Source organism: Anser brachyrhynchus, assembly GCF_964034855.1.
Source record: "Anser brachyrhynchus genome assembly, chromosome: 3".
Taxonomy (NCBI): domain Eukaryota; kingdom Metazoa; phylum Chordata; class Aves; order Anseriformes; family Anatidae; genus Anser; species Anser brachyrhynchus.
This window is the reverse complement of record NC_137696.1, coordinates 56,985,826-57,012,564: the sequence shown is the minus strand read 5'-3', so window position 1 is coordinate 57,012,564 and position 26,739 is coordinate 56,985,826. Positions and strand designations below refer to the sequence as shown.

The window sequence follows — 26,739 nt, the reverse complement described above, 5'->3', positions numbered from 1 at the left end:
TCATTGGAACCCACAAAACCACCTTAAATCCCACGTTTGAATCCATCCATTGCACGTCATGGTGTTTAAACTGGAATCGACGCTTTGTTGTGTAAAGCCTGGATGCTCTGAGGTCAGAACAGGTTAGCACCCCTCTTTCTGGAGTGAGGGTATTAGTTCAGAGAGTTCCTCTGGGCATTTTCATTTACCTCTTTGTGCTGATGTTTAATTCCACACTCGAAATCCCTGGAGCTTGTCACCCTGTCACAGGAACTGCTGCCAGCTTGCTCCGGAGCCTACCACACAGGGCCCGCTGCTGTCAGCCATCACGCCATTGTCTGCTTGAAACCCGCTGACCACAAAACATTTCAGGAACCATCCAGGTGGCCTCAGTCAGCAGGGCCGGCCCGCACCCTGTGTGCATTAGCTTCCCTCCAAAAAATCATGCAGTGGTTTCTGTTCCCTAGTTAGCCAGCTGGTTTGAATGGAAGTCATACAGGCAGGTAATTCCCGACACTTAAACAGAAAACATCCCTAAGCCATACTGCTCTTCTCCACCAAGCTCCCACAGCTGTTTGTGGGTTTAAGACAGGTGCGTGTGCTCCTGGTTCCCCTGCTTGGCCTCTGGAGGCTTTCTGCTGGTAAGTCCTGGATCCGGGACTGCCACCACTCCAGCCAAACTGTTCTCTCCCCAGTCCTTACACTCACCTGTAACCAAAAACAATCTAGTGAGGCATCCCTGCACCTCTGGAAGGGGAAAAAGGAAAAAACAAGAAGGCCTTTAACCCTACGACTGGCAGGCCCAGCTAGCTGTCCTCAGCCCCCGATGGCAGGCAGAATTAACACCACACACACGCACAGAACTCACTCAGGCTGCTCCCCAAAACACGCTGACATCCACCAGAGGAAACTCCAAAGAGCACAGTGAAACTCCACTTACATCCCAAACGGTATTACCAGGCGTGGTAATGGCTGTGATATGCTGACGTACATTAATTAACAGAAAATGGACACACAATTCTGATCATTCAGAATTTTTTTTTTATACATGCTTGTTTTTTGGACATGTTAAGACCTGCAAAGGCAAAAAAATAGTAATAAATATCCAGACACCTAAATACAGCTTCCTCTCAATTCGTTTTATTTGGCAAAGTAGCAATTCAGACAGTTCACACAGCATTTATTCAAGCTCTTCAAATCTTCCGCATGTCAACTTGTCCTCCTCTCCAAGAAGCTTTTACTTCAGAACCATTGCTCCTTCACAGAGGGGTCTTCGTTTCCCGATTCCTAAATGCCCCTCCTGGATACTCCTCTCTGCCCGAGTACCTCGACCACCTCAACCCCTTCCGTGGAACGGGCGCCCCACTCCCGGCCACCTTGGTCCCTGAAGCCTTGCACCTCCTGAAGTGGTTCTCCCCGACAAAGTTGTTGCCAGGTCTCAGCTTTGTCACCTCTTCCAAGCTAGGCTAGCTTGTCACACTGTGCCCAGAGACGAGAATTTGGATACAGTTGAGCTCTTAATCTCTCGTTTGACTGATCAAATTAGTGAGAAGATGTAAATAAAGCTGAACTCAAACTGAATGAAACAGTGACCAAAAGGCTGAACATTAGCATGCATCGTTTAAGATATTTCACTTCAACACCAAGAACTAGATTCACAGTTGATTGTGGGTTAGTACAAATTTGTCAGACGCAAGTGGGTTTTTTTCTGAATTGTATTTCCTAGAATACACGCTATATTAATTCCTTTGTAAGATTAATCCTTGTGTGTGTGCTTCCAGGCTGCAGTCAGATCAGGAGGTGGTACGGTAACTTCCACACATCCAAATGAATCGATACGTAGCGTTCCCAGAGGAATGGGATTGAGCTGACCTTCGAAAGGAACTTATTTAAGATGTTTTATTTAGGATGTTACCTCTTTCATATTCAGAGGCCTTTGAATTTTAGCCTTTCAGTGATTAAACCTGTCACAAAAATATTGCTGTTCCACCATGAACAGCCAAATGCATTTTGCAGTGATCACTATAGGTTGCTTTTATACAGTTACTTTATTTTCTAATCCTTTTTATCATTAAAAAAAATATCAACATGCTGTTTACCTTATTTTCTGGTTGTGCAGATCTGAGCAAGAAGGCTCAGACAGGCTTCCCCACTTTCCCAAAGCAGCTCAATTTACTGTACTGCTTTGCATTTGCCTGCTGTCATTTTACCATACCCAAACAGAAAACTTGGGGCAAAAAAAAAGTTTATAGCCTTCCAGCTATTCTTCTATATGAAAAAGGAAGAATTGCGTCTCTAGCTGTACTTTATAGTCCAGGATTCATTACTCCTCCTGCATGTACCACATTTGCATTGTATAACAGCAAAGAGTTCGCTTTCTAAGAACCCAGATTTCTTCCTGGGTGCCCACAGAAAAAGGAGAACGTAAATACAGCAGGTGGCTTTGTCAAAAGCAACTTCCACTTAGGACTAACTAAACATTCATTTTTTTTATTTCCTATCTTTAAAGAACCTAAAGATCTGTATGTCTACCACATGCTGACCCTAATCCTCCACACAAGCACAACCTCCTTTCTGCTTTTACGTTAATTACCCCAGTGATTGGGATGGAGCTTGCATCATATTTATGGACTTGAATTTAGGTGTATTGTATCAGCAGCCAGCTACAAACCAAACCAGAGTTTCAAGACTCCATTAGTTAATGGAGAAGGGAAGGGAAAACAATGTCTTACGCCCAACAGCAATATTTAGTAAGAGTGGCCACCTCTGATGTCTTGAAGTTTAATATTTACAAATGCCTGGTTTTAAGGTAGTAAAGCAGCTGATTGTATCTACTACATGCTAGTCTATGACACCATGTCAAAAGCTTAAAAAGGAAGTTCATCTCCTTTTAGTAGCATCTAGCAGACATTGGAACACAGAAAACCTGATATTACCTATGTAGTGTCGTAAGGTGCACAGAAGCAGTTTTACCAAGGGACACAGGAGCCAAGAGAAGTGAGTGTTCAAGTACCCCCATCAAAATTAGAGTTCACAAGCTATACGTCTTCATCTGCAGCTCTGCAGAAATCCGCTTTCGACAGATGAAAGTAAAATAAAGGCATGTTAAATAAAACAGTGCCCACATAAAACTTTCCACCATGTCTTTATCAGATTTGCCTTGAGCATCTAAGAAAATAAAACAAACACCACGCTTTTCCATGCTGATAACAACAGTATAACGAAGTCCAAAACAAGCTGCAATGCTGTTGGTTTTCAAAAAGCTTTTAGAACTGGAGATGAGCAGTCCACTGTAACACTATGTTTGGGTCAAGATGATGTAGCTTTTACAATTCATCCCTGCAGAAAGAAAACACATGCAGTTATGATTCTTCTCCCTCTGGAAAGCATATTTGATAAGCTTTGATACTGTATCAGAATACATTTAAGTGTTCAAACACATCAGCAAAACTTCAGAAATCTCATCAAGCATTTAATTAAAAAGGAAAAGCAACAGCAATCCCATATTGTCTCATACTATTATGTGATGCGTTGTGAAATATGGGTCCCTCCTCTCTTTCACATTTAATGGATCATTTACCTAAATGAACATCCCCACCACCACCAAAACCAGTAACTTTGTAAAGTTACACAGCTATTTGTCATCCAAACTCTGCCGGCTACCTGCTGGCAAGAAGCTGAGCCAGCTCACTAGACAGAGTATCGGCAAAAACACATGCTCGGTAGCTGTCAAAAAGGCAAGCTTAACCTCAGCTGCCGTCTCTCAAGAAAGCTAGGAACGCCTCACACCAACGCCATGAAGTCTGCACCAACTATTTCATTTATTTTGCAGAGGAACTCTATTAGCTCCTGAAGGACCTGTATGCTAAATCAGGGCTATGTTTTGGAAAGGGGAAGTGAGGGGCTGTTAGAGCCAAAGGAGGAGAAAGGATGCATCAAGAAGTCTCTCTAAATCACTGTGAGGACTCTAGAAAATGTAGGCTTTTTTTTCCTACACATCATCTAAAACACATTGAAACAGGAAATCTACAGAACCCATATTCCAACAGTGAAATCACCTTGTATTAGTGATTTGTTTAAATATTTCTAAAGTGTTAACTTTAACACCAAATGTCCATCAAATCTGAAAGCTGTGACACTATGAATGTTGGAAAACTCAAACAGAAGTGTTTGCTTTTTTTTCCTCCCCCTTCCCCTCCTCCCGCAAGGCACAAGTGATCTATAAACCGACAAGGAGTTTGCTCCAATTTTTCTTTCGGTAGGTGCATCACCCTCATTAGCCAAAGCAAACACTGTCTGAATTAAGAAAAACTTCCTTAATGTGATTGCTGGCTCAATCCCCGCTAGTATTTCCAGCTGGTATATCATGCAAACTAACCACAAAGACACAGTGCCACATGCACACAGGCAAAAGCTTGAACTTTCCGAAGGCGTTATCCTTCCGGTTTCACGCAGCATGGGATGGCAGCATGCGCAAGGTTTTAAAAGCAACCAAAACGGTTGTTGCAAGTAGTGCTTGAATGACTAACTCTAGCTGCTACAGCTGGAACACAAACCTTAGGATTTGTTAGCCATAAATATTTGCATTCTTTGCACTTTGCACTGCCTTTTGGTAGAGAGGTACTAATAATAGAGATGCAGTGTTGCAGAAGTTAGAGAAAAAAGCAAAAGGGAAAAAAAATCTTGGCAAGGGTAAAGAAAAATCTGTTTGTAGCCAAACGTTTGGAAGTTCTCCGTATTTGCCTGGTTCAGGGAAGAGGTATTTGTTTACTTTAAACCGATGAAATTAAATTAATATCTGATACTCAGTTTAAAATGTAGTGCAGGTGAATTTGGCTACTTACTTCATTCTGCCTTAATGCTTCCAGGAGCTGCGTCACCCGTTAGTGTATGTAAATAACAACTACTGTTACTGCCGGATCAGCCTCATATGCCTAATTGCTGATGTGGTTTGCATCCTGAATCCTACACCATATACTCTCACAGCTTTGTAAAAGCCTGGCCTTTCACTGTGACAAACAATTCTTAATCCTTTACACCCAAGCTAGACCCTTAATAAATTAAAAGCATAAGAAAAAAGAAATCTATATTTACTCTGAAACTATTGAACATGGCAACTCTACCCATCAACAAATTTTGGCAAGGTTTTTACACATTGCTATCTCACTTAATGCATTTGAAGTTTTTTTCCTTTTAAAAAATGGTATTTGTACTTAGAATCCAAGTAAGTATACTAACACACCAGTGCTTTAACTGTTTGTATTTCGCATTGCTTAAGCTATTGCTGACAAAATAGTTAAGTATATCTCAGTTGTCACTTTCAAAATAGAGATTTTTTCACGTTGTTTATTCAAGCATCACTGCATTAGAGGGATCAGCTTCCCTCAAGAGACTTTTCACTCAGTCTTCACTGCTTCTGAATCTAACAGCATGTCAGCCCGAAACAATCCACGATGTGTGTTAAAATTATGTAGTGTTTATTTTCTACTGCCATGAGAAACTGCTCATATGTGTACTACTGGATTATATACATACATTTTAAGAAGTTTTAGATCTTCAGGCAGGTAACACATCTCAGCTTTCCACCTAATGTAAACAGCTAGCAGACTTGAATACACATTGCATCGATTGATCTTAACATCAGCTGTATGAATCAGAAGCTACCAAGGTACGAAATGTATCAGGCTTCAGCAGCATTCTCACTGCTACAAGCCAAAATACTTCCTAGCCGACCCTCCCAGTGGCAAAAGACCTATGCTGCTATAAAACTTAAAGAGACTTAAAAGATAACTGCTATTTCCTTGGTGGAAATAACCTGTTGTCTTCTAGAGCCATAGGAAAGATCTACTGATTAGTTTGTGGTTTTTCCTCCCCTCCCAATAGGCCAGGACTATTGGCTATGATTCTTACACAGCTCATGTAATTTCCCTCCACCTTCATTTATGCACTCCCTCCAATCTGCTTACCAGCTCTTGCTTAGTAAGCTACATGTATATTTAGGTTTTAAGTCATCACAGTAGTCCTTCTTAGCCCCCTGGAATTCTAGCAAGAGAATCTCTCTCTTAGTACTGTAAATTCAGGCAAAGCTGTTTTCTAAACTTGATGCAAGATTTCAGAAGTCATCAGATCAAAAATGCTATTCTAAAAATAAATTTTAAAAAGCTTTAAAAAGTGACCTGCAGGTAGGGGGAAAATATACACAAGAGTATTTCAGGTTTCCCATTGGGAGTATCCAGTAGGAAACTAAGAAAGAGTCTCAGAAAAATCTAATATGTAGATATCAGGTAAATGCCAGAGTTCATTATGGAAAAAAAGATCAAAAATATCAACAATAAGTAGTAACAGAAGTTTGGGAAACGTGTAAATAATTACGTTTTGTGATACATCTCCAACCTCTGTGTTAGAAGGCATTCAAGTGTAGTATTTGAACAAATACATAAATTTACCTGAAGTCTGTAACTCATTCTCTTTGATCCACTTCATTTTTTCAATTGAACACCATCTGATTTTTTCCCTTTTTGACATATTTTTCATCTATTAAATATATGCTGTCATTAATGATACTATATTTCTAGTATCTATATTTGGCTACACTCTGAACCTCAGTATAGCACCAATGTTTCAGCAGCCAGTTATTTTTCCATATTTAAATAGACCAATATTTACACCTGTAGCATTTTCATCTGGAAATATGCTGTTACAAAGTATTTATTATATGCTATGATCAATCTCAAACAGAGTAGGTTGAAATGACAACGAAAAGTAATTTTCTCTGCAGCCTTTTATACCAGCGTCAACATACGCTTTCTTTTTTTTGCATATCAATTTTAAATAATCAATTTTAAATGTATCCTATATTTATTTCAGGTTTCTCTTACAGAGATAAAATAAAAACTTTAGCCATAACCATTAGTCTACATAGTCTAAGGAACTATAGGCAATCAACTGCTTCTAATTTCAATTGAATTTAGAAAACTAGTTCATCAGGTTGAAACATTCAATAAGGGTTTCTAAGCAAAAACCTTTAAAAATATTTCCTATCAAATAACTTTTTCCAAAAAGGTGCTTAATGGTGTATGTGAAGAATGTGGCATTCAGTACCAGTCCCAATTTAGTCACTGTAGTTTTTGCTCAGAAAAGTTATCCTGTTATTTTGTATATGATTAAATATGAATTTAGCTTGACATTTCTAAATCATTTCTATTAATGAATATTTTAAGTTTAAAAAAAATGTGAATAAAATTGCAATAGGTACTTCTTACTAAGCCTTTCCTACATTGTTATTCTCTATAAGATGTCTTTACATATAGGCAATAAGTTAACTCTCACAGAGAAGTAACACCAGAGAGATCCTAATTTAGGCAAGAACTGCCAATAAGGTAGCCAATAAGCTGTATTCTGAACTGTGAAGCCTGAGAGGTCTTCTCCATTTTATTTTATTTTTTTTTTAACTAACAATTAAGAATTGAGAAGTTCTATGTGAAAAGATAAACATCCTTACCTGCATAATCACATAAGCAGGCCCCTATTACCGTACCAGCAGTACAACAATGCATTTTCCGTTGTACCACACTCTAGAGATTGGGCTCCTGTGTGCAGTCCACTTCCACACGTCCCGTGGAGTCACATTTGAAAAGACTCCCACCTATATTTGGAGCTTAAAACTACTACTACAGTTGAATCAAAACTGGAGAACTATAGACTAAATTTAAAGAAACCCAACAATATTCACATAAAGTTATATATTAACACATGAATTACTCAAAATCCAGTGAGTCTTTTCCTTCCATCTAGTCCACATTTTCTTTTGCTATTAGCTCCATCTTTACATAATGAAGAACGATGCAAAGTATCTGAAGGTAGGTTTGACTTCAAATACCACTTAGAGATAAACACAGTATTATGAATATAGCAGGACTGAATAATTTGTTTATAGCTTCCTCAGAGTTAGAATTCTGTATTTTATTCCACTTACTAAACCAGATTCTGTTTTCGTATCATCTATATATAATTAACTTGAGTATAGTCCATTTGACCCAATTAATTGTTTTCAAAGGCTTTCAGAGAAAAGAAATGTAGAGTCTGAGAAATCATATTTAAGTTACCCTAAGCAGGAGAAAAAACACAAGAGTAATGACTTCTTATATCCCTGGTACTGGCTGGCAACAGTCTCAGATGCTGTTGTGCTGCTCTGTAAACAGCACCTGCAGACCTCTCTCCAAATTACTCCAATATGTGCACGGCCAGAGTTGCTTGCTTGCTTTAAGTGGTTTCTTTCTTGCCAAATGGAAGTTCTTCTAGCCTAGGAAAATGCTGGTCATTTTAGTGGCCAATTTTAGGCTATTTTGTGAAGGAACACCAAACATGATGTTCTGAACATGATGAAAGAGCTCCCCGTGTTAGGAGTGAACTCAGTTAATGTGATGTTAATTAAGAGAATGAAGATAAGCACAATGACCATTCAAATCCAATTAATTTTGTATTTACAGCCACTGAGCCTCTTGTATACTAACAGCTCTTTATTACAAAGAAACCTAAATAGGCTCTTTCAGAAGTCTCTCTCACTGAACTCCACTCACAGGTCTCCAACAGTTTAGGAAAGATAAAGTTAAATCTCAGAAGTCCAGAAAAGAATACCTCTATTACCTTTGATGGCAGCACACATAGCAAATGCTGAATGATAAATAGTTTCCTTAGCAGCTGTATGGCCAGCCAACTCTTTGGACACACCAATACAGAAAAATAACAAAAAAGAGACAGAGGTAACCACCTCCTGTAACGACCACAATACAGTGGCAGTTATCCTTAGGAAAGGAATGAGAGTTTTCTTCAGACAAAAGGACAATTTAACAACAAAACGACATTACAAGAAGTGGACTTCAGAGATGGCCTTTAACAGAGATTTCCAAGTCTGAAGCAAACTAAACGTATGTAGGAAGAAATGGTCTCTATGCCACCATAGTGATCAAGGTCATACTTCAGGCTAAGCTTATTCTTTCTGATAACACCAATATATATTCCTAATACTTAAAGAAAATAAAATTATAAAGTATTTCAGGACAGATCAGAAATTTGTAAGAAAATCTATGGGGAAGGAAAATGAAAGCTAACAACAAAAACAATACTCATGACTGAAGAAAGCCCGAAGAATATATTACCTCTTCCTCCACTGGTAGAGAAAAGAGTACAAAACTGCACAGGTGAAATGCAAAGACCTTAGAATTCTGCTCCCAAATACACTACACCACCATCACTAGCAGTATGGGATAATCACTCATTCCACTTCAATCAACACTATTTGTAAAAACACATATGGCTGCTATGGAAAAAACCTGCTACTATAATTAGGTCAGATAGAAAGGCAGAAAAACATTTTAGAACTCTAGAAAAAGAGAAGGCTCAAAAAGATTACTATTTTTTAAAGCATGGATTCTAGATCTGAATAAAGTCTACCACATTTGCCAGAGAACAAAAATGACCACAAAGCAAGACATCCAGAGCCTTACGCTGTGGCAGGAAGTCCCTGAGTACCACGCTGAGAGAATACTGACAATATTCAAGGACAAAGTATTAATTTACATAACCTACAAAACATCTGAATAGCAAGCATGCTTCACAAGCTCTGAACTTAGCAGTAACTCAGTAAAGGTGTTCTAGAAGGAAATTGTACATGGTCACTATGCAGGAAGCCAACAACACTGAAGTGAGGTTTCAATAGGCAGCAGTAATATCAACTGCTTTATTTGTTCTTTTTATGGACTTTTTGATAACTTTAAGTGTTCACAGAACCAAATCACAAGCTACGCTCCAGAATACCAAGAAAAAGACAAGAAAAAAATGTAAGGGATATAAAGCTCAAAAGCTGTTTTCAGAGCTCACCACAGATCTACGCACGCCATTAAAACAGCCAGTACATTCACAAGCATTTTCTGGCAGGAAGCAAAACAGGACTGCTGCTTTGTTCATTTCCATACCAATGCCTAGTATGGTTTAAGCTGACAGCTGTGCTACCTCTGTGTTAGTGGCCATTCAAGTCAGCAAACTGGACGGTTTACTACCTCTAGAAAGGCCTTCATAGTGTGCTGTGTTGTAGAACAGAAATATGTCCCCAAAGGTAGGCGACAGACTTGTTAACATGTTTGAGGAAATTTTCTAAACACTACTCAACCGCATTTGTACTTTATGAAAGAAGGGATTAGCTTCTCCACTTTCTGCTACTTGGAGGCTGAAGGAAAAGTGCTAGGAAGATTATCTATATTGCCCCTTAAGGATTTTACACACAGTTTTCCTCATTTGTGACATCTCAGAAAAATAAAAAATGAACAGAAAATTAACACTAACTTATAGGACATGACAATACTTATTCTGAAGTAGTATTTTACACTTTAACCTAATTATTTGGCAAGCTACTTATACAAAGCTCACTAAAAGGGAAGTTTAAATTTAGAAAATACTGTGTTTAAAAAGAAAAAACACTTCAACACGCCAAGACTAAAGAAAACACGAGTCCAAAAGAGACAAAGTGCAACCCATGCAATATTTTCTTCTGCTTTTAATTTAACTCAAACTTAGCATAACCTCCTCTTGGTGATGTAGAAATGCAGACTGAGTCACTTGTCATGGTATGGAGGAGCAGAAAGCAATGACAGCAGCAAAGGCAGGCCTTGCAGTCTATCTGCTTAAAATTCACACCCTTTCACCTTGCGTGTGTGTGGAAGAAGTAAGTGGAACAGAAAATCACTTCCACCTGGACCACTGCTTCTCTTTATCTGTTAAAGGCACATATATCACTCCCATCAGAGGCTTCATTTTGACACTGCCATCTTCTAGTTTGTCATACTGTTCAAGCATCTGGTTTCCCCCTGCAGGACCAACCGGTAATATCAATCTTCCGCCAGGTTTTAACTGATCTATAAGCTAGAACACAACACAGAAGTTAGAGTGTAACCATCTGCTTCAGAGAAACTGGATCCAAAGTTTGTTACATTACACGAACAGCTTTGCCGTGCTTTATCTATGTATTATTATGCAGTAGATAATTATTTCAATTAAGAAAAATAAAATACACACTGAAAATGAGAGTACCACAACAAGATAGTATAACAATTAGTATTACAGAAAAATTCACAATAATTTCACGTACTTCCAAAAGAAGGTAAAATAGCAGTTGGATTAACTGCGTTGGTTGCACTTTTAATTTCTACACCTCGAATCTCTAGTTCTTCACTATCCTCATTAAAATTACGATTTTTTAAAAATAGCTGGTACTTAGCATGCCAAGATCATGCCATATCAGATAGCATTTAAATATATTTCTTTTCCCATTCACTTGGTGAAAAAAGAGAAAAAAGCTTATCTGAAAGAATGGTAATTTACTTCATGCATACATACTCCAGAGTTCCTAGTTTCTCTTCAGTCTCTCTAGCAACAACTGCATTGCATTCACTCCGAAAGCTACAAAAATATAGCATTCTCTGCTTTTCCAGATGAGCACTTTTTTTTTGTAATTCAATGTTCAATAAAAGCAAACGGATTTACTCAGGAAAATTCTCCAGCTCACAGTGGTAATACAAGTTGTACACAAGTCATTTTAAAGTATGTTTTCTGAAGTCATTAGAACATGCAACTTTTGCAAGCCAACAGGAAGTCCAATACGGCAGAAACAAAAAGCCACACGCTATACTAACACCACCCTGCCCACTGACACTCCTAGCAGTGCAAGTCTGCAAAGTACCTTACACGTACATGTATATAAAATTTCTTTACAGCTAACAGATTACTGAATCACACACACAAAACATAAATTGCTTACTGCTTGGGGCACAACTGGTGCTGCAGCTCCTACATGAATCGCATCATAGGGAGCTTCTTCTGCATATCCCATTCTTCCATCTCCCACTGAAAAAAAAAAACAGAAAACTTTTTAAACCTTTTCTAAGTGGAGAAAAAAAGATAACCTATCATAAATGAAAGGCTATGCTCAGATTTCAACTAAAATGTTGCTGAGCCTTAGTAACATGATAAAGTCAGTTCAAAAATATGAATGCAATTATAAAACAGATGCAACAAAAATATTTATACACACACACTTATAAAACACATAAAATATATCAGAAATACTACCAAAGCACCTGAAATCAGAAAGCATGGATTTATAATGAAAGTTGAGACACGTGGTCCACCCAGAAGAGATAACTAAGCATTTATGTGCCCTATCGTTCCAATGCAGGTGAATTCCACCCATTCACCCTCCTAAAAAACTATGCCTTGCCTTCACTCACACCCTTCCTAAATATAATGCAAATCATAGGTCTATGGCATTAAATCTCAAAAGTACGTATCAGAACACTCCAAAGAAGTGAGGAAGAGAGGACACAGCAAGCATTCACACAGACTATACACTTAAAACTGCTCTACAAGTTGGAATGAAGCCCACACTTCATTACCCTGATTTAGTATCAGTTGGTATTTGAAGATGACAGAAGCTTGCACCAACAAGAAGCAGAGAGAGGTGCATAGCTGCACTCTGCCTTAATATTAAAACCCCATTCTCTACCCAGAAGTCTCATGTAAATGGAAGAGGTAAAGTTATTGTGAGAGCTACTCATCATCTATGTTTTGAAATGGAACAAAGTAAGACTGGGGTGAGTCTGAAAGATGGCAGAGACCTTGGACTTCTCACTGGATGGTTTTAAAGGTAAAACCATTGAGATTATGCTATCAAGGATTTACACGGGTCAAGACACCAGGATCAGTAGAAAGGCAATCACACTGGCCGTTCTGACAAATGGAATTAAAAACAGAACAGAACAACTACACAAACATAACCTTTTGATTGATGGCAAAAAGTGAGGAAGACAAAAGTAATTTATTTCAGCAGGTACTGAGTGCCACAAAACCACTTCCAGAAAAGCGACCCAAGTTTTCTAGTCACAATCTGGGAAGGGCAAGACAACAACATAGCCATCAACACGGAGGGTGAATGGGACACACATCACAGATTAAGTTGTTTTCAGTGCTAAAACCTTAAATATGTAGGACTACTTTCAACACGGGCCAAAGGAGTCATTCTCAATCTCTTTATTAGTCTGTAAACCAAAAATGGAAACAGGGAAGCTTTTTCACCCTATTTCAACTGCTTCAGCTGCCAACCTAATCAATCAAATGCGAAGATCTTCTGTATATGAAAACCGCAATTCTGAAAGTCGTGACATACAAACTTTTAGATTGTCTAGGTTAGAGTTGCACCTGAACTCAAACTGAAAAACTAAATGTTCAAAGTCCAGCATCCTCTTTTGGTCACATAAGTACCTGCCATAAAAATATAAAGCAGAAAACCATACAAATCTGCTCATGTGCTGCATGTCCTAAATCTCACAGTGAGCCTATTGCTTTTATTAGCATGTCCTCAGAAAAGGCCGACACGAGGAAGGAGATTGAGAGGCCTATTATGGGGTAGATGAAATATTAAACTCAATGGAACGAAACTAATCGTGACATTCAAAACTTAAATAAATTAAGTATCAGTAACTCATGCATGAGACAAATATTAGGACCTACATAAAGTAGCCAGTCTCATGCTCAACATTCCCAAAAAAAGCAGAATGGAGATTACACAAGGAAAAAAAATCCAGAACCCTGAGGTGTCCAAAACAATTGCAACCTCTGGCTACTCTTATGGAAATCTACTTGTCAAATACAAGCATGGGATAGATAGAATCAGGCAAAAGAAGTCACCTTGATTCTGCATCTGCAAACTTTTGACTGCAGAAACTGTAGGTTCCTTTGAAATACAGACAATAAAATTTCCAAAGATCTTAGTTTTGGTAACTTGGAATAAAACTGTGTATGGGGTTTATGTGGCAAGGTTTTGGTAGCAGATGTTGGGAGGGGAAAGGTGTTATAGTTTGTTTCCTACTGTCCTACCTTATTTTTAATTAGCAATAAATTAATTTTCCCCAAATACTTTGCCTTGCCTGTGACAGTAACTGATAAGTGATCTCCGTCTTTATCTAACCCCATGAGCTTTTCATCTTTTTTTCCCTGTCCCGTTGAGGATGGGGAATGAAAGAGAGGCTGGGTGGGCGTCTGCCAGACAGCAACTGTGAACCCACCACAATCTGACACCCCAAACTATCACGGAATGCAAAGGAAAATAAAGTTTAATATTAAAATCCTCAACCACTGAAGTACATTACAAGAGAGACTAGACCCTGAGTTAAGTTTTGAAAGACTGTGATTGTGAATATGATGTCCACAGGATTTATAACAAACCAACAGGAAGCTCAGGACAAGTTAGGTTTTACACAAAGCTCTACCTAGAGTTCTTTAGGAACAAGAGATGTGCATGATATTAAGCCATCTATAAATTCATATTCAGTGAGTGCAGAAATCCCAGTTACCCGTCAGGAAGAAAGAGTAAAGAGGGTAATGAAGATACTCTTCTGCTCAACACACACAGTTGTTTGGGGTTTCCTGTCTTTGGACTGAGCTTTGACTTCTAAAGGGCAGCTGCTATTATTACAGATTAACTAAAAGGCTGAACAAGTCAAAAGAAGTTCCGCACTCCTGCCAGAAGTGGAAACTTTATCAACTTTTTGCTTTCTATCAACTCACAAAGCAGAGAAAATACATGGTGTCCATGGCAGATTTAACTTTGACCTCAATGACAGGGAGGGCCACACTGACAGTAACAAGATATTTAAGTATCCAAGAATATACAGGAAGATCTGGACAGATTTTTGAAATACTTTAAATCAGGGAGTTTGTTATCTTTCACAATAGGCCCTGAAAGAAGACCCCGCAAGGACCTTCTTACAGGCCTTAAGCTGGATGTGGAAGAGAACACATTTCCCCAGTAGGTGAGGAACCCCTTAAAGCACCTTCTTTCCTCACATTGCAAATTCTGACCAGCACAAGCTCCTCCTCCACAGCTTCGAGGCTGCCAAGCAAAAACCATCAATGATTCAAAAGAACCCATGGCTATGGGGCACCAACTCCACTAAGTCAATTTTTACTACTGTTGCCAGTAATGAAGATGGAGGTTCCAGTAATTTGAGGACCAAATCTCTCTGCCCCTGCCAAAGTGGGTTCCACTGGAACATCCACCTCGGTGCAGTCAAGTGTATCATTTATAGTCACTTACATCCTAGTCGCGCTGTATGCCTCCTCTAAAGAGTGAGTAGTGAGCGATGTGTTACCTTATTTCCCTCTGGCTATGTCAGCATCAGGAAAGTGCAGCACAACAGGAGCAGATCTGTACAACGGATGCACTGTTGTACAGACAAGTACAACATACATCTGCACAACATACACATTTCAGAATGATTTATGATCTAGCCCTAGTCTTACTGGCTTAATACCCATCAACACTTCAAACTTATTAGGTGGCTTCTCAGAGCACGTAACCCAGTCTAGTTTCATCCAGAAGGAATCAAACTGTGTACTCTCTAGAAATACTCTCACGGGAACCCAAGTGTGGCAAGTGGAAACATTTGAGAGATTTACCTCACAACCCTCTCGATCCAAAACAAAAACCAACCCACACGCCACAAACTAACATGGCCTAAGGATACCTATTGCCCAGTTCTGGGTGCAGTTGTGTTGCTCAGAAATTGAAAAAAACACAACAAAATAAAAGCTGATGTTTCTGAAATGCGGTTATGACATATGCAAAGTCTAACAAAGCGAAGAAGAAAGCTTCAAGCATACTTGTCAAAAGCCAGCAACTAACTGACTTAGTCTTAATTTATACATTTCCACCACCAAACAACCCTGGGTTTTCAAGGGTTTTATTTGTTTGTTTGAAACAGCTGTCTGAATTCTAATTCCACTTCAAAGAGCTCCCAGGAATCCAGCACAGTTGAAACATTATTCTACTCCATCTAGTTCACAGAACTGCTACTCCTCCCTCCATATTTTTTTTTCAAATGTACCTCACAACAAAACTATTCAGAAGTCTTAGTCATCCTGCTACGCAGTCAAACATAATATAGATGATGACATTTGCTTAGAATACTAGACTACCAAGAGCAACAGAGTTTGTTTCAGGTGTAACCAGAAGTCCAAATTGCTCTTGTACAGTACCAACAGAATTCATTCCCCTATTTTTTCTCTCAATCCCCAACGGTCTCAGTTACGACTTCTTTTCCTAGAAATTTAAGGCACAAGTGTTCTTGATGACGGTCACTACACTTTATACATTTCTATAAGTACACATGTTAATCTGCTTATTTCAAAAGATTTAGAAAGTCCCTCCTTTAGGGGAAAAAAAAAAAGACCAAGAACCAAAAAGGGAGTAACTAAAGTAAGAGCTGACTATCACAAACCATAATAGTATTTCCAAGTACATTTGTAAGAACAGCCCCAAAATGACCCAGACCTTCAACTTCTTTTTAAACTTAACCAAAGGAACGATAATGAAAGGAATGCTTTCCTCCTGCCAGCTCTGCATCTTCCGAAAAAAAAAAGCCATCTTTTTTCCTTTAGTCATAGAAGTAATATTTACAATTCACTGTCCTTGTATAATTTTAGCATTATTGCCTCCCAGTAATGCTGATTTAAACTAGTTTGATATCAATTAATCAATTGCCTAAAATACAAAGTGTTAATTTTAAAAACAATTGAGAAACTTCAGAGATGCACATTGCCAATTAGTATTTTTTTCCACTTGACTTTTTGAGTGATGCTTTCTCAGTTACTATATCAGAAGTATGAAGGTATTGTTAAAGCGTTCAAATTTAGATGACAATACATTTACTCAAGAAACATTGTGCACTGAAGCCTAATTTTAAAAAGCAAACTTAACACGACAGAGCTTCAGCATGAGAAGTATTTTCACCAGAAAACACTTCCATGTTGAGCCTCCGTAATAGGAATGAGCACATATTCTTTAAGATTATCAGAAGCCATATTCTCAAAAGCGTGCAACGATAAAATTTTTCAAATGCTGAAGGAAGATTTGAATGTTTAGATTTTCAATTGGCTCTTCCTTCCCCGGTTAATTTACCCTTCTTTCTTTGGTTTAACTTCTTATATCAGAATTTTTACTCACATCCAAATTCCAGTCATTTTCAACAAGCTGCTAGAAAGAATATCAGTTTAACGAATAAGTATATCAGAGTCTGATGCTCACCAATCAGTTTCACTCTTCCTGAAGACAGCAATGTGGGATCATCTTTTTTGACATTATTTATTGAGTCATCTACTAGTTCTTTGATATGATCAATTCCTACAACTTGTCCTTTGGGACCAACCTGGAATAAAAATATACAGTTGAATAATTTCTGCTAGCTTTGCTTTGTTTATAGAATCAGTATTTCCATCTCCTGAGCCCGTTTCTCTAAAATAAAACAAAAGCAAAGAACTGGTAGTGTATCTTCCCAATGTAAATAAAACTAGTGCTTAGAATTACACATTCTGACTGCTAGAAGCAACCAGCAATTAAAGTTTGGCAGTACAGATTTATAAATGTTTGTTATACTCATCTTTTTTAAGAAGTGATTCAGTTAAGTTATACTGTTAGTAGAGACTTCTTGCTTTGAATTTTTAAAAATTAAATTCTATCATGAGTATTTGTATTACCTCCAATAGGAAGCAAAAACTTCAAGGACAAACACTAGAACTAATCACCTTTCATTCTGAATAAACTTAAAAAGAAAAACAAAAGTTTAATCTTAAAGAGAAGACCTTACTTCAAAGAAAATAGTTAAGTCATGCATTTTGTTCAAAGATATGTCAAGATATTCTTTCAGAAGCACGTACTATAGTTAACAGTCAGCAACAAAATACCTTCCACCTCTCTCTCATATCAACGAATCTTTCAGATTTCACAGCTCTCTTCCACAGGAAGAATAGAACTTTTGAAAACTCATAACTCAAAAAAGGTCACAAAAGATTTGTGTATCTTGAGGAGAAAAAGGCCTACAAAACTGAATATACTTTTACAGACTATCACACTAACAGAAACTTCTCAATAATACATATTTCTTCTGGACTTGTCTCTTTTTTCCAGAAAAAAATAAAATCCAGTTTTTGAATGAGAAGAAAAAAGAACCTAGATGTTAAAATCTGACCATCTTTAGCAGGGTTCACTAAAAAGAAGAAAACAGTAAATGTCCTCCTGGCAGCCCATGCTATCATATAACTCTGTCCTTTAATGGCCACATTTGAATGCATCAGTTATATTTCTGTATCTTACATTTTAATCTTGCTAAGACATGTAAAGTTAATAACTGGTTATTGGTATGATGGGGATTTTTTTCCATTTGATTATGGACAGGTCCTATGTTAAAAACATGGAAAAACCAGTACTACACCCTCCCCCACCCTCCCCAGTGGAACAAGACCGGCCTAGCTTTTGAAACAGAGCAAGACACGGGGCAAATTTTCACTACAACCACAGCTTTGCAGGAATGTCTGCCAGTCAACTGCACCAAAAGCTGGCAAAAAATCCAGTGCACTCCCTTCAGCCAAGGGCAATATCACAGAAATCAAAATTTAGCAAAATGATCAACAGCTTGAAGTAGCCTGATTTAAAATAACAGCACGTCCAGCAGCATGTCACAGTTTGTTATGCTCTTTCTGAATCCTCGTGGATCTAGATTACCCCTGTATATTGCCCTAGAACTTCAGAGTGTATGTCATCAAGGCAATAGCAAAGCAGCACAACTGTCGGGGTCTCCATGGTGTGTTTGGAATAGAAATATACCCCAACCTCCTTATAGTTCCAGTACTTACAATTTGTTTAGTTTGCCATCAACCTTTTAAAGCTAATAAAGTTTTCTATGAAGCATATAAACTTAAGTTTGTGACAGCAGTTTACCACAAAGAACAACCATGCTAGCGTAAGCAAATAAGGCCTTCCCAGAAGTACCACAAATGAGATTATCATCAGAGGAGTAAAGCTGCCACGACATCAATGTGCAATCGAATACTTGTGCCACAAATGCCTGATGATCATTCTAGATCTCAAGTAGACTGAGAAGCATGTCCAGTAAGCACAGCCCCAGCTGGATTTTGGTAGCAAAGGACTAAAAAAAGCTTGAGAAAGGACATTATCTGGAATGATGGTACCGTTAGAAAGATCTTTACAGAGGAAGACAGTGTATATACTGCACTGACTCAGCTGTCTTATCCTCATTTAAGTGGATGCAGCAAGATCTGCATTATACAGTAATCATACTACCAAAGAGAACAAAAGCGTTTATCCACCATGTTCCAGTAAACATGTGTCTGTAAGGCGTTTGGTGGCATACCACTAAGGAGGAAAATTGGGCAGGATTCAGAAGAGAAACTGGACATTCATACGGTGATAAAAGGACAGTGTGGTTAACCCTAGCAACAATAGAAAGAGGTTTCCTTTTTGTGATAATTCTGACTTCTCTGCACATTTTTTCAACTTTTCTTATATAATTTTAAAAGAAAAAAGCACACAACCACATCACACACCTTATCTAACATAGAAATTTTTCTATGCATTCGTAACTTTAATGACTTAACATGCAACTTTGACAAACATTTTATCACTTGTTTATCACTCCATAGATGGAGTTCCTACGCATGCCACTAGCACTTGATCACTGACTACAAAGTTAGATCAAAAATATCAGGTGGAAAGTTCAAGAAGTAACTTTTAAGATTAACTCTGGACTGCAGTTCGGCGTACTTATTTCAACTTTTTTTTTTTTAAATATGGCAGTATTTTAAAATCCTTACAAGTGCATTGTCCTGTCAAAAACATTCTTATTTAAGTCTTAATACAGGAAATGCAGTCTCAATAGATGAATGCTTGAAAACAGTAAAATTTGAATAGCAAAAGAGAACATATGATAATTTATCATATGCACCACCATATTCCAAATTAACTTCTCAGAAAGAAAAAATCTAATATCAAGTTGGCAGTTTAATGAAGGCCTCTGCTAGTTATAAAGCAATGGTAAACACCTGGAACAGAGAAGGAAGAACTGATTATATTCCACTCCATAAACAAGTAGGAGAACACTGTAGTTAGAGCCATCACAGAACAATTTTAACCGTCTTTATTTCCTTGATGTAAGATGGGGTAGAACCACAGAATTCCTTATGCACAAACTGAACAACCCAAGATGAAGTTACTTGGAAAAGATGTAAAAGGAATATAAATTAATACTAACTTAGAAAAGATTAAATGGGTACTTGCACTGATACTGCCACAACATAGTAACAGGAAAAAAAACGCAATTTCAAAGACTATTTATATACATACAACTAACCTATGGAAATGGGATTCTTTTAGGTCTCATTAAGCACTCATCATAGAAGAAAAACAAGACAATTATCACAATGAGAACACTCAGCCACATAAGATAAGGTAAAAATTGCACTGGGAAGACAAACACATCCTTCCTTCAAGTTATACAGCAACCATTAAAACGTAATCAAGAAATACTTCCATCAAGTTTCGTCCCTACCAGATGATTTAGTGGACCCAAGCATCTAGTATTAACTATAATTAAAAATAGGTACTGGTCACACTCAGGAGAGTAGTTTATATTCTGTGTAATCTACTTCATCCCACTGTAAGAAGCCTGCATTCCTCTCCCCCCTCCTTAAAGCAATTATGTTGTAGTTCAAGCAGTTCTGATGGTTAAGTGGTTGAACTAAATTTCTCACCATTCGTGAAAAGCATGCTGTAAGGATTCCACTTCCAGAACCTACATCAAGTGCTTTGGCTCCTTCATGTAACTGATCAGACAGAAGTTCAAGAGCATATGCATGCTAAGGAAAGGAAAGAAAATGTCAAAATATTTTAAATATAACTTTACCCTACACATGTTCATTTCTTCAGTGGTTTTGGACAATGCACAGAAAAATGTAGTCTAAGAAACCTCAGAATTACTTTTTATTACCAAAAAAAGGCAGGGGAGAGTTAGCTATATAATTGCTGTTATTCCATTTACTTCAAGAAAGCATCTTTTTGTTTGTTATATATAGATACATGATCATCCGACCATTCAGGCTTCTAGCTCACGCTCAGTTTAGATACAATTACTGGGAGAGACACCATATATCAATTCAATTCTCTTCAAGTCTGGGGGTTCTCACTGTTCTGGTGGATGTGGGCCATAGAGAATTCAGCTTATCATCGTGCCATATACATTGGAATATGGTAGCTAGGAAGAAGACAGCTTTGGAGGACCAAGGAAAAAGGCTGTTGTAGTTAAACTACCTCTTGTACCACCTGCACGCTTGTTGGATCAAAGAGTAAGAAAAAAGTTGTGTATTAGAAAGGCAGAAGGACAAAAAGATTTGTATATGAAGATGTAGTAGCCTACAGAGACATCCTGAGCTGTTTTGTTTTCTTACGTGGCAGACCAGTATACAAACTAAGCTTACTTCGCATGCTAAATAACAGGTTGTTTTTTTTTTTGAGACTTGCCAGTTCAACCTCAATCCCTGGAGAAGTTATGGAGAAGACTATCCTGAGGGATATTTAATGGCAGTTAAAGAACAAAGTACTTATCAGGCACAGTCAACATGGATTTGGGAAGGGAAGATCCTGCCTCAGTAATTTAATTTCCTCCTATGATAAGGTCACCCTTACGTGTTGGATGAAGGGAAGACAGAGGACAATCTTTCTGGATTTCAGTAAGGCCTTTGATACCGTCCCTCACAGCATCCTTCTGGACGAATCATCCAACTGTGAGATAAACAGGATCACGCTGTGCTGGGTGCTGAACTGGCTCAATGGTGGAGCTCAGAGGGTCGTAGTAAATGGGGCTACAACTGGCAGGCAGCCAGTCACCAGCGGTATTCCCCAGGGCTCAGTTCTAGGGCCAGTCCTGTTCAACATTTCTAACAGTGAACTGGATGCAGGAGTGGAGTGCATCCTCAGAAAGTCTGCTAAACAAGGAGGTGCTGTTGACCCCCTGGAGGGGTGAGAGGCCTTGCAACTTATTTTCCTCACTTTGCCACAGTATTTCTCTCTTTATATCCTTGAATACAATTGTTAACATTTCTACAAAAAACACTGAGTTTTTAATATTGATGAGTAGGAACATTCTAGTCCACCTTGGTAGTTTTTAGTCAGGAGGAGCAAGCTTTTACTAACACTTTAAAACCATTCTTTACTCCGTATGTTTTGATACTCGCCAAACATTGCATGAACAAAATACACGCTTCTATTCATTCTTCTCAAACTGAAAAATTACATCTGTGCTGTATTTATGTACTCAAGTCCCCTCTTAATGTTCAGCCATGATTGCTCTGGTCTCCAATTACTTGGCCAAAAAAAATGACATCTCAGTCAATTGTATATTTTCTCCTGTCCAAAGAATTAAAGGCATTACAGCAACACCACACCATAGAAATCACTGTTATCCACTCCTGAACTCTTATTGTTCTTTAAGTTACAGAGTCAGAGTAATGTAGGTTGCAAAAGATCTCTGGCAATCCTGTGGTCCAACACTCAATTCAATGTTGAATTAGGCTGCCCAGGGCCCTGTCCAATCAGCTTGTTTGTATATCAAAGAGCAGAATTTCCACAATCTGGGAAACCTGTCCCAACATTTGATTACCCACAATGTGATTTTTCCCCCCTAAAATCTAATCAGAACTTCCCATGTCGCATTTTTCATCCACTACCCCTCATATCACAGTGCACCTCCAAGAAAAGAAAAGTCTGGCTCTATCTTCTCTACACCGTCCCATCAGGTAGTTCACAACCACATCACTGCAATCAACTGCTGGTTAAATTTGTTAGGATAAATATTTTACTTCAGGAGCATTTGGATCTTTATAAAATCATCTACCACCACTCACTTAAGTTTAAAGCTTACCATATGTGGAGCACTGATTGTTGCTTGGAAACCTGTAAAACAAGAAAATGGAAGAATTGATAATTGTTCAGACAGCAATCTCACTATCTTTATTGATCTTGACTGTGAAATGGCTGCGTAAGTACTTAACTCACTTCTGAAGTAGAGAACATCATCTGTAAGCTATGCCTTGTTAATTCTGGACAGGAAAATAAAAAAGGTTCTACGCTTGATCTCAGTTACAATCTCCACTTTGCCACTATAACTCTTTGATTTCATCAAGTAAGTTGAATTCAGAAGAGTTATGTTTCCCAGAATGACTTCTTTTTCCTCCCACTCTCTCTCTTGGACCCTATATAAAACCCAGGATTTGTTAGCGTGAGTTTGATGCGGTGGGGACCATAAAACCCCTGGAGACAATATTTCATCTGTTTTTCAAACAGCATATATACACCTAAGAAAAAACATGGAGGAACACTCACCTGTATTTATTTCTGTGCAGATATATAATTTTTGAGTATGTATCTTAAAAGATTTTTTTAAAGTTTCCTACAAAAATAATAAAATCCCATTACAATTCATAATGCTCACTGCCCACTACTAAAAGGGAATTGGGGAAAAAAGGAAATCAGTATATTCATTTCATTCATTCTTCTGCCCTGGAATGATAAAACCATGAACTGAATGGAAAATAAGTGTCCTAAACAACTATCCTTTAAGATCTTCCCATTTAATGCCTATTTTTCATATAAGAATATCTCATGTAGAAGTCTGAGAAACCCTGCAATGATCTCAGCTGAGCCATTTCTGTAAAGACAGACTGTTTCTGAAGTACATTGGATATGTGGTTTGGTTTTTTTTTCCAATATTTAAATATCAGCTGCACCTTCACAAATTGCTGTGGTTTAAGAAATACATTCATACCTACACATTACTATTGAAGAGCAATCTACTTGATGTATCCGAGTATGCCAATTGCATTCCGGAACAAGATGAAAACTTTGCAGTTAAAAGCTATTGAATGAACTGATCAAGATCTAAATTGCTTCCAAATATAAAAAAACACGTATATATCTGACAAAGGCAGTCACCGTTATACAAATTAGAATGATCATTTTTACAAAATGCTCTTACCTATAGACTGAGGAGAATCCATATACGGGTTGTATTTTGCATAATGGCAACGGTCCGTAGCCAGCATTACTTCAAATACCTTGTCTGATTTAATTATTCCATTTTCTATAAATAAAACAAATAAAATTCAAGGCATTGTTTCTCTTCTGCAGTCAAGACAACGTGAAATACACGAACATATTCCTAACACTGCGAGAGATCATGCTACTTCTAATAGGTCTCATCATACTAGAAATTAAACCATGATCAAATGCTGCTTAAGACAGTGAACGTGAAGCAAGACTCTCCCAGCAGTTACAGATGCTTTTCTGAAGCAACAGAGATCCTTTGCAAAGATCTATCCCCTAGAAAAGCTCAACTTCATGCATACCTTTGATAACCCTGAAAACATAGTTAGTAAGAAAATGATAGTACACTCTATAAAACAAACACGATATACTTCACATTTTTAGTTTAAGTAATTAATTATGGAAAAATCTACAAAAGCAGGTCAGAAGCATGAAGCTGCAGCTTCCTTGCTTGATATTTTATTTTCAAGCTCCATTTCTCTTTTGTGATGGCAAAAGGAAAAAAGTCCCTTTGTGAAGGAACTCCTACAGAATCAGAATTCTTATGCAGGGGCAGACCAAAGCCAAGGAGTTTTCACACCAAAACACTCTGAATCTTTGTTCATTCTTCAAAATAAAAGGGAAACGCAAAATGTCAGAAGCACTATGCAGTATTTTTTCTTTTAATTTTATAGATTTTTTTTTTAAAGATTTCTAGGTTTTGAAGCTCTGAAGAGGCATTTGTGAGTAAAAGAAACTGTTAGAAAACAAATGGAAGAAACTAATCACTTGCATTGAAAAATTCAGTATAAACTCAAAATAATAGAAAATGCAAAAATGTAATGCTTTACTAACTAGCTAGTAACTTTAACCAAGGGGGATTTATTTGGAAAGTTAAAAGAAAAAAGATAACTTTAACACTTCCTAAAATCTAACCCCAAATGGAGTAGTATAAAAATCAGATTAGGGAGTTCTGAGATTGTCCTAATTGAAGTTACATCAGTTTTTTAAAGCCCCACCACCTGGAAAACCCCTGTGACCAGGCCTCAGCTAACTTCTGCAGTGGCGTTCTGACCGATTACAGTGTGCTCCCACAAACTACTCTTAGCAATCACAGTTGTGTTGGGATTTTTTCAATGCTCTCCCCCCCCCCCCCCTTCCAATCCGCTGCCTGTATCCAGGGTTTTGTGACCCTGTATAATAGAGGTTTTGATTCAGAGAGCAAATTACCACCACCGCCCCCCCCAAAAAAAAATAATTTTGCTTTTTGTTCTGAATGCAAAGTACCAACTAGAACTGTAATAGCAATATACAACCAAATTATTAAAGAAAACAGCGATGCTTTATATATATATATATTTTTTTTTAAAAAAAGAATGATTTCTATATCTGGTAAGCCTCAGAAAAAGCACATGCTCCCCTCACAGATTACATAGGTTACACATCTCATGCTTTGACTTCATAACTGTATAGTACAGTTTCAGTTAGAGAGAACTCCTTATTTCATATTTTTTCATCCAAGACACAGCAAGCATTTGCAGCAGTTCCTAAGTTAGCATACTGAGCAAAACAGTACCCCAAAACAAAATAAAAATAAAAAAAAAATCAACCCATTAACACAATGGCATTGATAATGTAAAATAGTATAATAAAAAAATAATTTTCCCCTAACCACTTTGAATTAGTTATGGATCCCTTCAGGGAACTAAGCATAAGAAAAAAATTCCCATTTTACTGTTAGCATCTCATTAGGTATCACCAAAAATTAATTTCTCTAAAATAATTGTACCTAAAAAAGAAAAAAGAGGGACAGGAGAACGTGTTAAGCTGATTAGGGGAGGAGTGAAAAGAAAAAGTTTCTGGGAGTTGAGAGGAATAAAAACAAGCAGCTGAGAAGCAGTCAGGAAAAATCCAAACTCGCGTTCATTTCTTTAGGCTCTATTGTTACCTATGCATCTATCTACACCATCTGCTCCTTCCTTTTGTGCCTTGGGGAAACAAACATGCAGAGAATAAACAGATCAAGCTTCCAGCTTGAAAGAGCAACCACTGAATGGCCAGAGCAAGGCTCTATGGTCAGGCAGACAGATTCCTCTAGTTTTCAGGGGACGGTCTCTATACTGCTGTGACTGCAGGCTTTTTCCATTCTACCCAACGATCTGTACCTTTAAAAAACAACAACCACCACCACCAACACACACACAGCCTCCATGTCTGCCACTTCTCTCATCTACTCCTGTCATCTTTCTACTTGGAGTATCACTAAGTAAATTCTCAGCATTTACAAATCTTCCTCTGCCTCCATTACATTACATTACTTTGTTTATACATTTTACCCATTTTTCCCCTCTAATTTGATTACAAGAGCTCTACAGCAGAGCTCTGTGGATGTCTGTGCAAGACAAAACCTAAAATTCTGTTTCATTTTATTTCAGCCAAAGCAAGCGTAATTTCAGCAACTGTGATGCTTACACCAACAGGAAAATGACCCAAAAAATTGGAAGTGGTAGTTACTTAAATTCTACAAATCCCCAGCGTTCAGGATGCTGTCATTCAGCAAATATTCCTGAGATTCGCTGACTGTAAGACTGCCTTTGATTAGTGCCATCTTTTTCATCAGTGAAGCAAGTTAACCAAACTTAGAGTCCCCAGCAGAACTGGGGAAGAACCTAGATCTCATGGCTCAGCCACTTACTTCTATTGTTAAATAATGCCCCTCTTCATAAAAAATAAACCCTCTTAGGCACGAACGTGGAATTACACAGCATCATATTATCCCCCAT

At 37.9% G+C, this 26,739-nt stretch overlaps 1 protein-coding gene across 2 annotated transcripts in view; it reads right to left on the bottom strand.

The window, feature by feature from the left end:
- Window positions 1–1,097: 1,097 nt before the first annotated feature.
- The window catches only part of PCMT1 (protein-L-isoaspartate (D-aspartate) O-methyltransferase), a 34,525-nt gene continuing 8,883 nt past the window's right edge, over window positions 1,098–26,739 (bottom strand). Inside the window, exons 2-8 of one of the 2 annotated variants that reach the window (XM_080588031.1) lie at window positions 23,910–24,014; window positions 22,797–22,828; window positions 20,632–20,736; window positions 17,114–17,234; window positions 11,792–11,877; window positions 10,680–10,896; window positions 1,098–3,318 (exon numbers count right to left, since the gene is read on the bottom strand). In XM_080588031.1, coding sequence (XP_080444157.1) covers window positions 10,717–10,896; window positions 11,792–11,877; window positions 17,114–17,234; window positions 20,632–20,736; window positions 22,797–22,828; window positions 23,910–24,014 — 629 coding nt within the window. In that variant the 3' untranslated portion in view covers window positions 1,098–3,318; window positions 10,680–10,716. The remainder of the gene's footprint in view (window positions 3,319–10,679; window positions 10,897–11,791; window positions 11,878–17,113; window positions 17,235–20,631; window positions 20,737–22,796; window positions 22,829–23,909; window positions 24,015–26,739) is intronic. The other variant, XM_080588030.1, reaches the window with a different exon arrangement.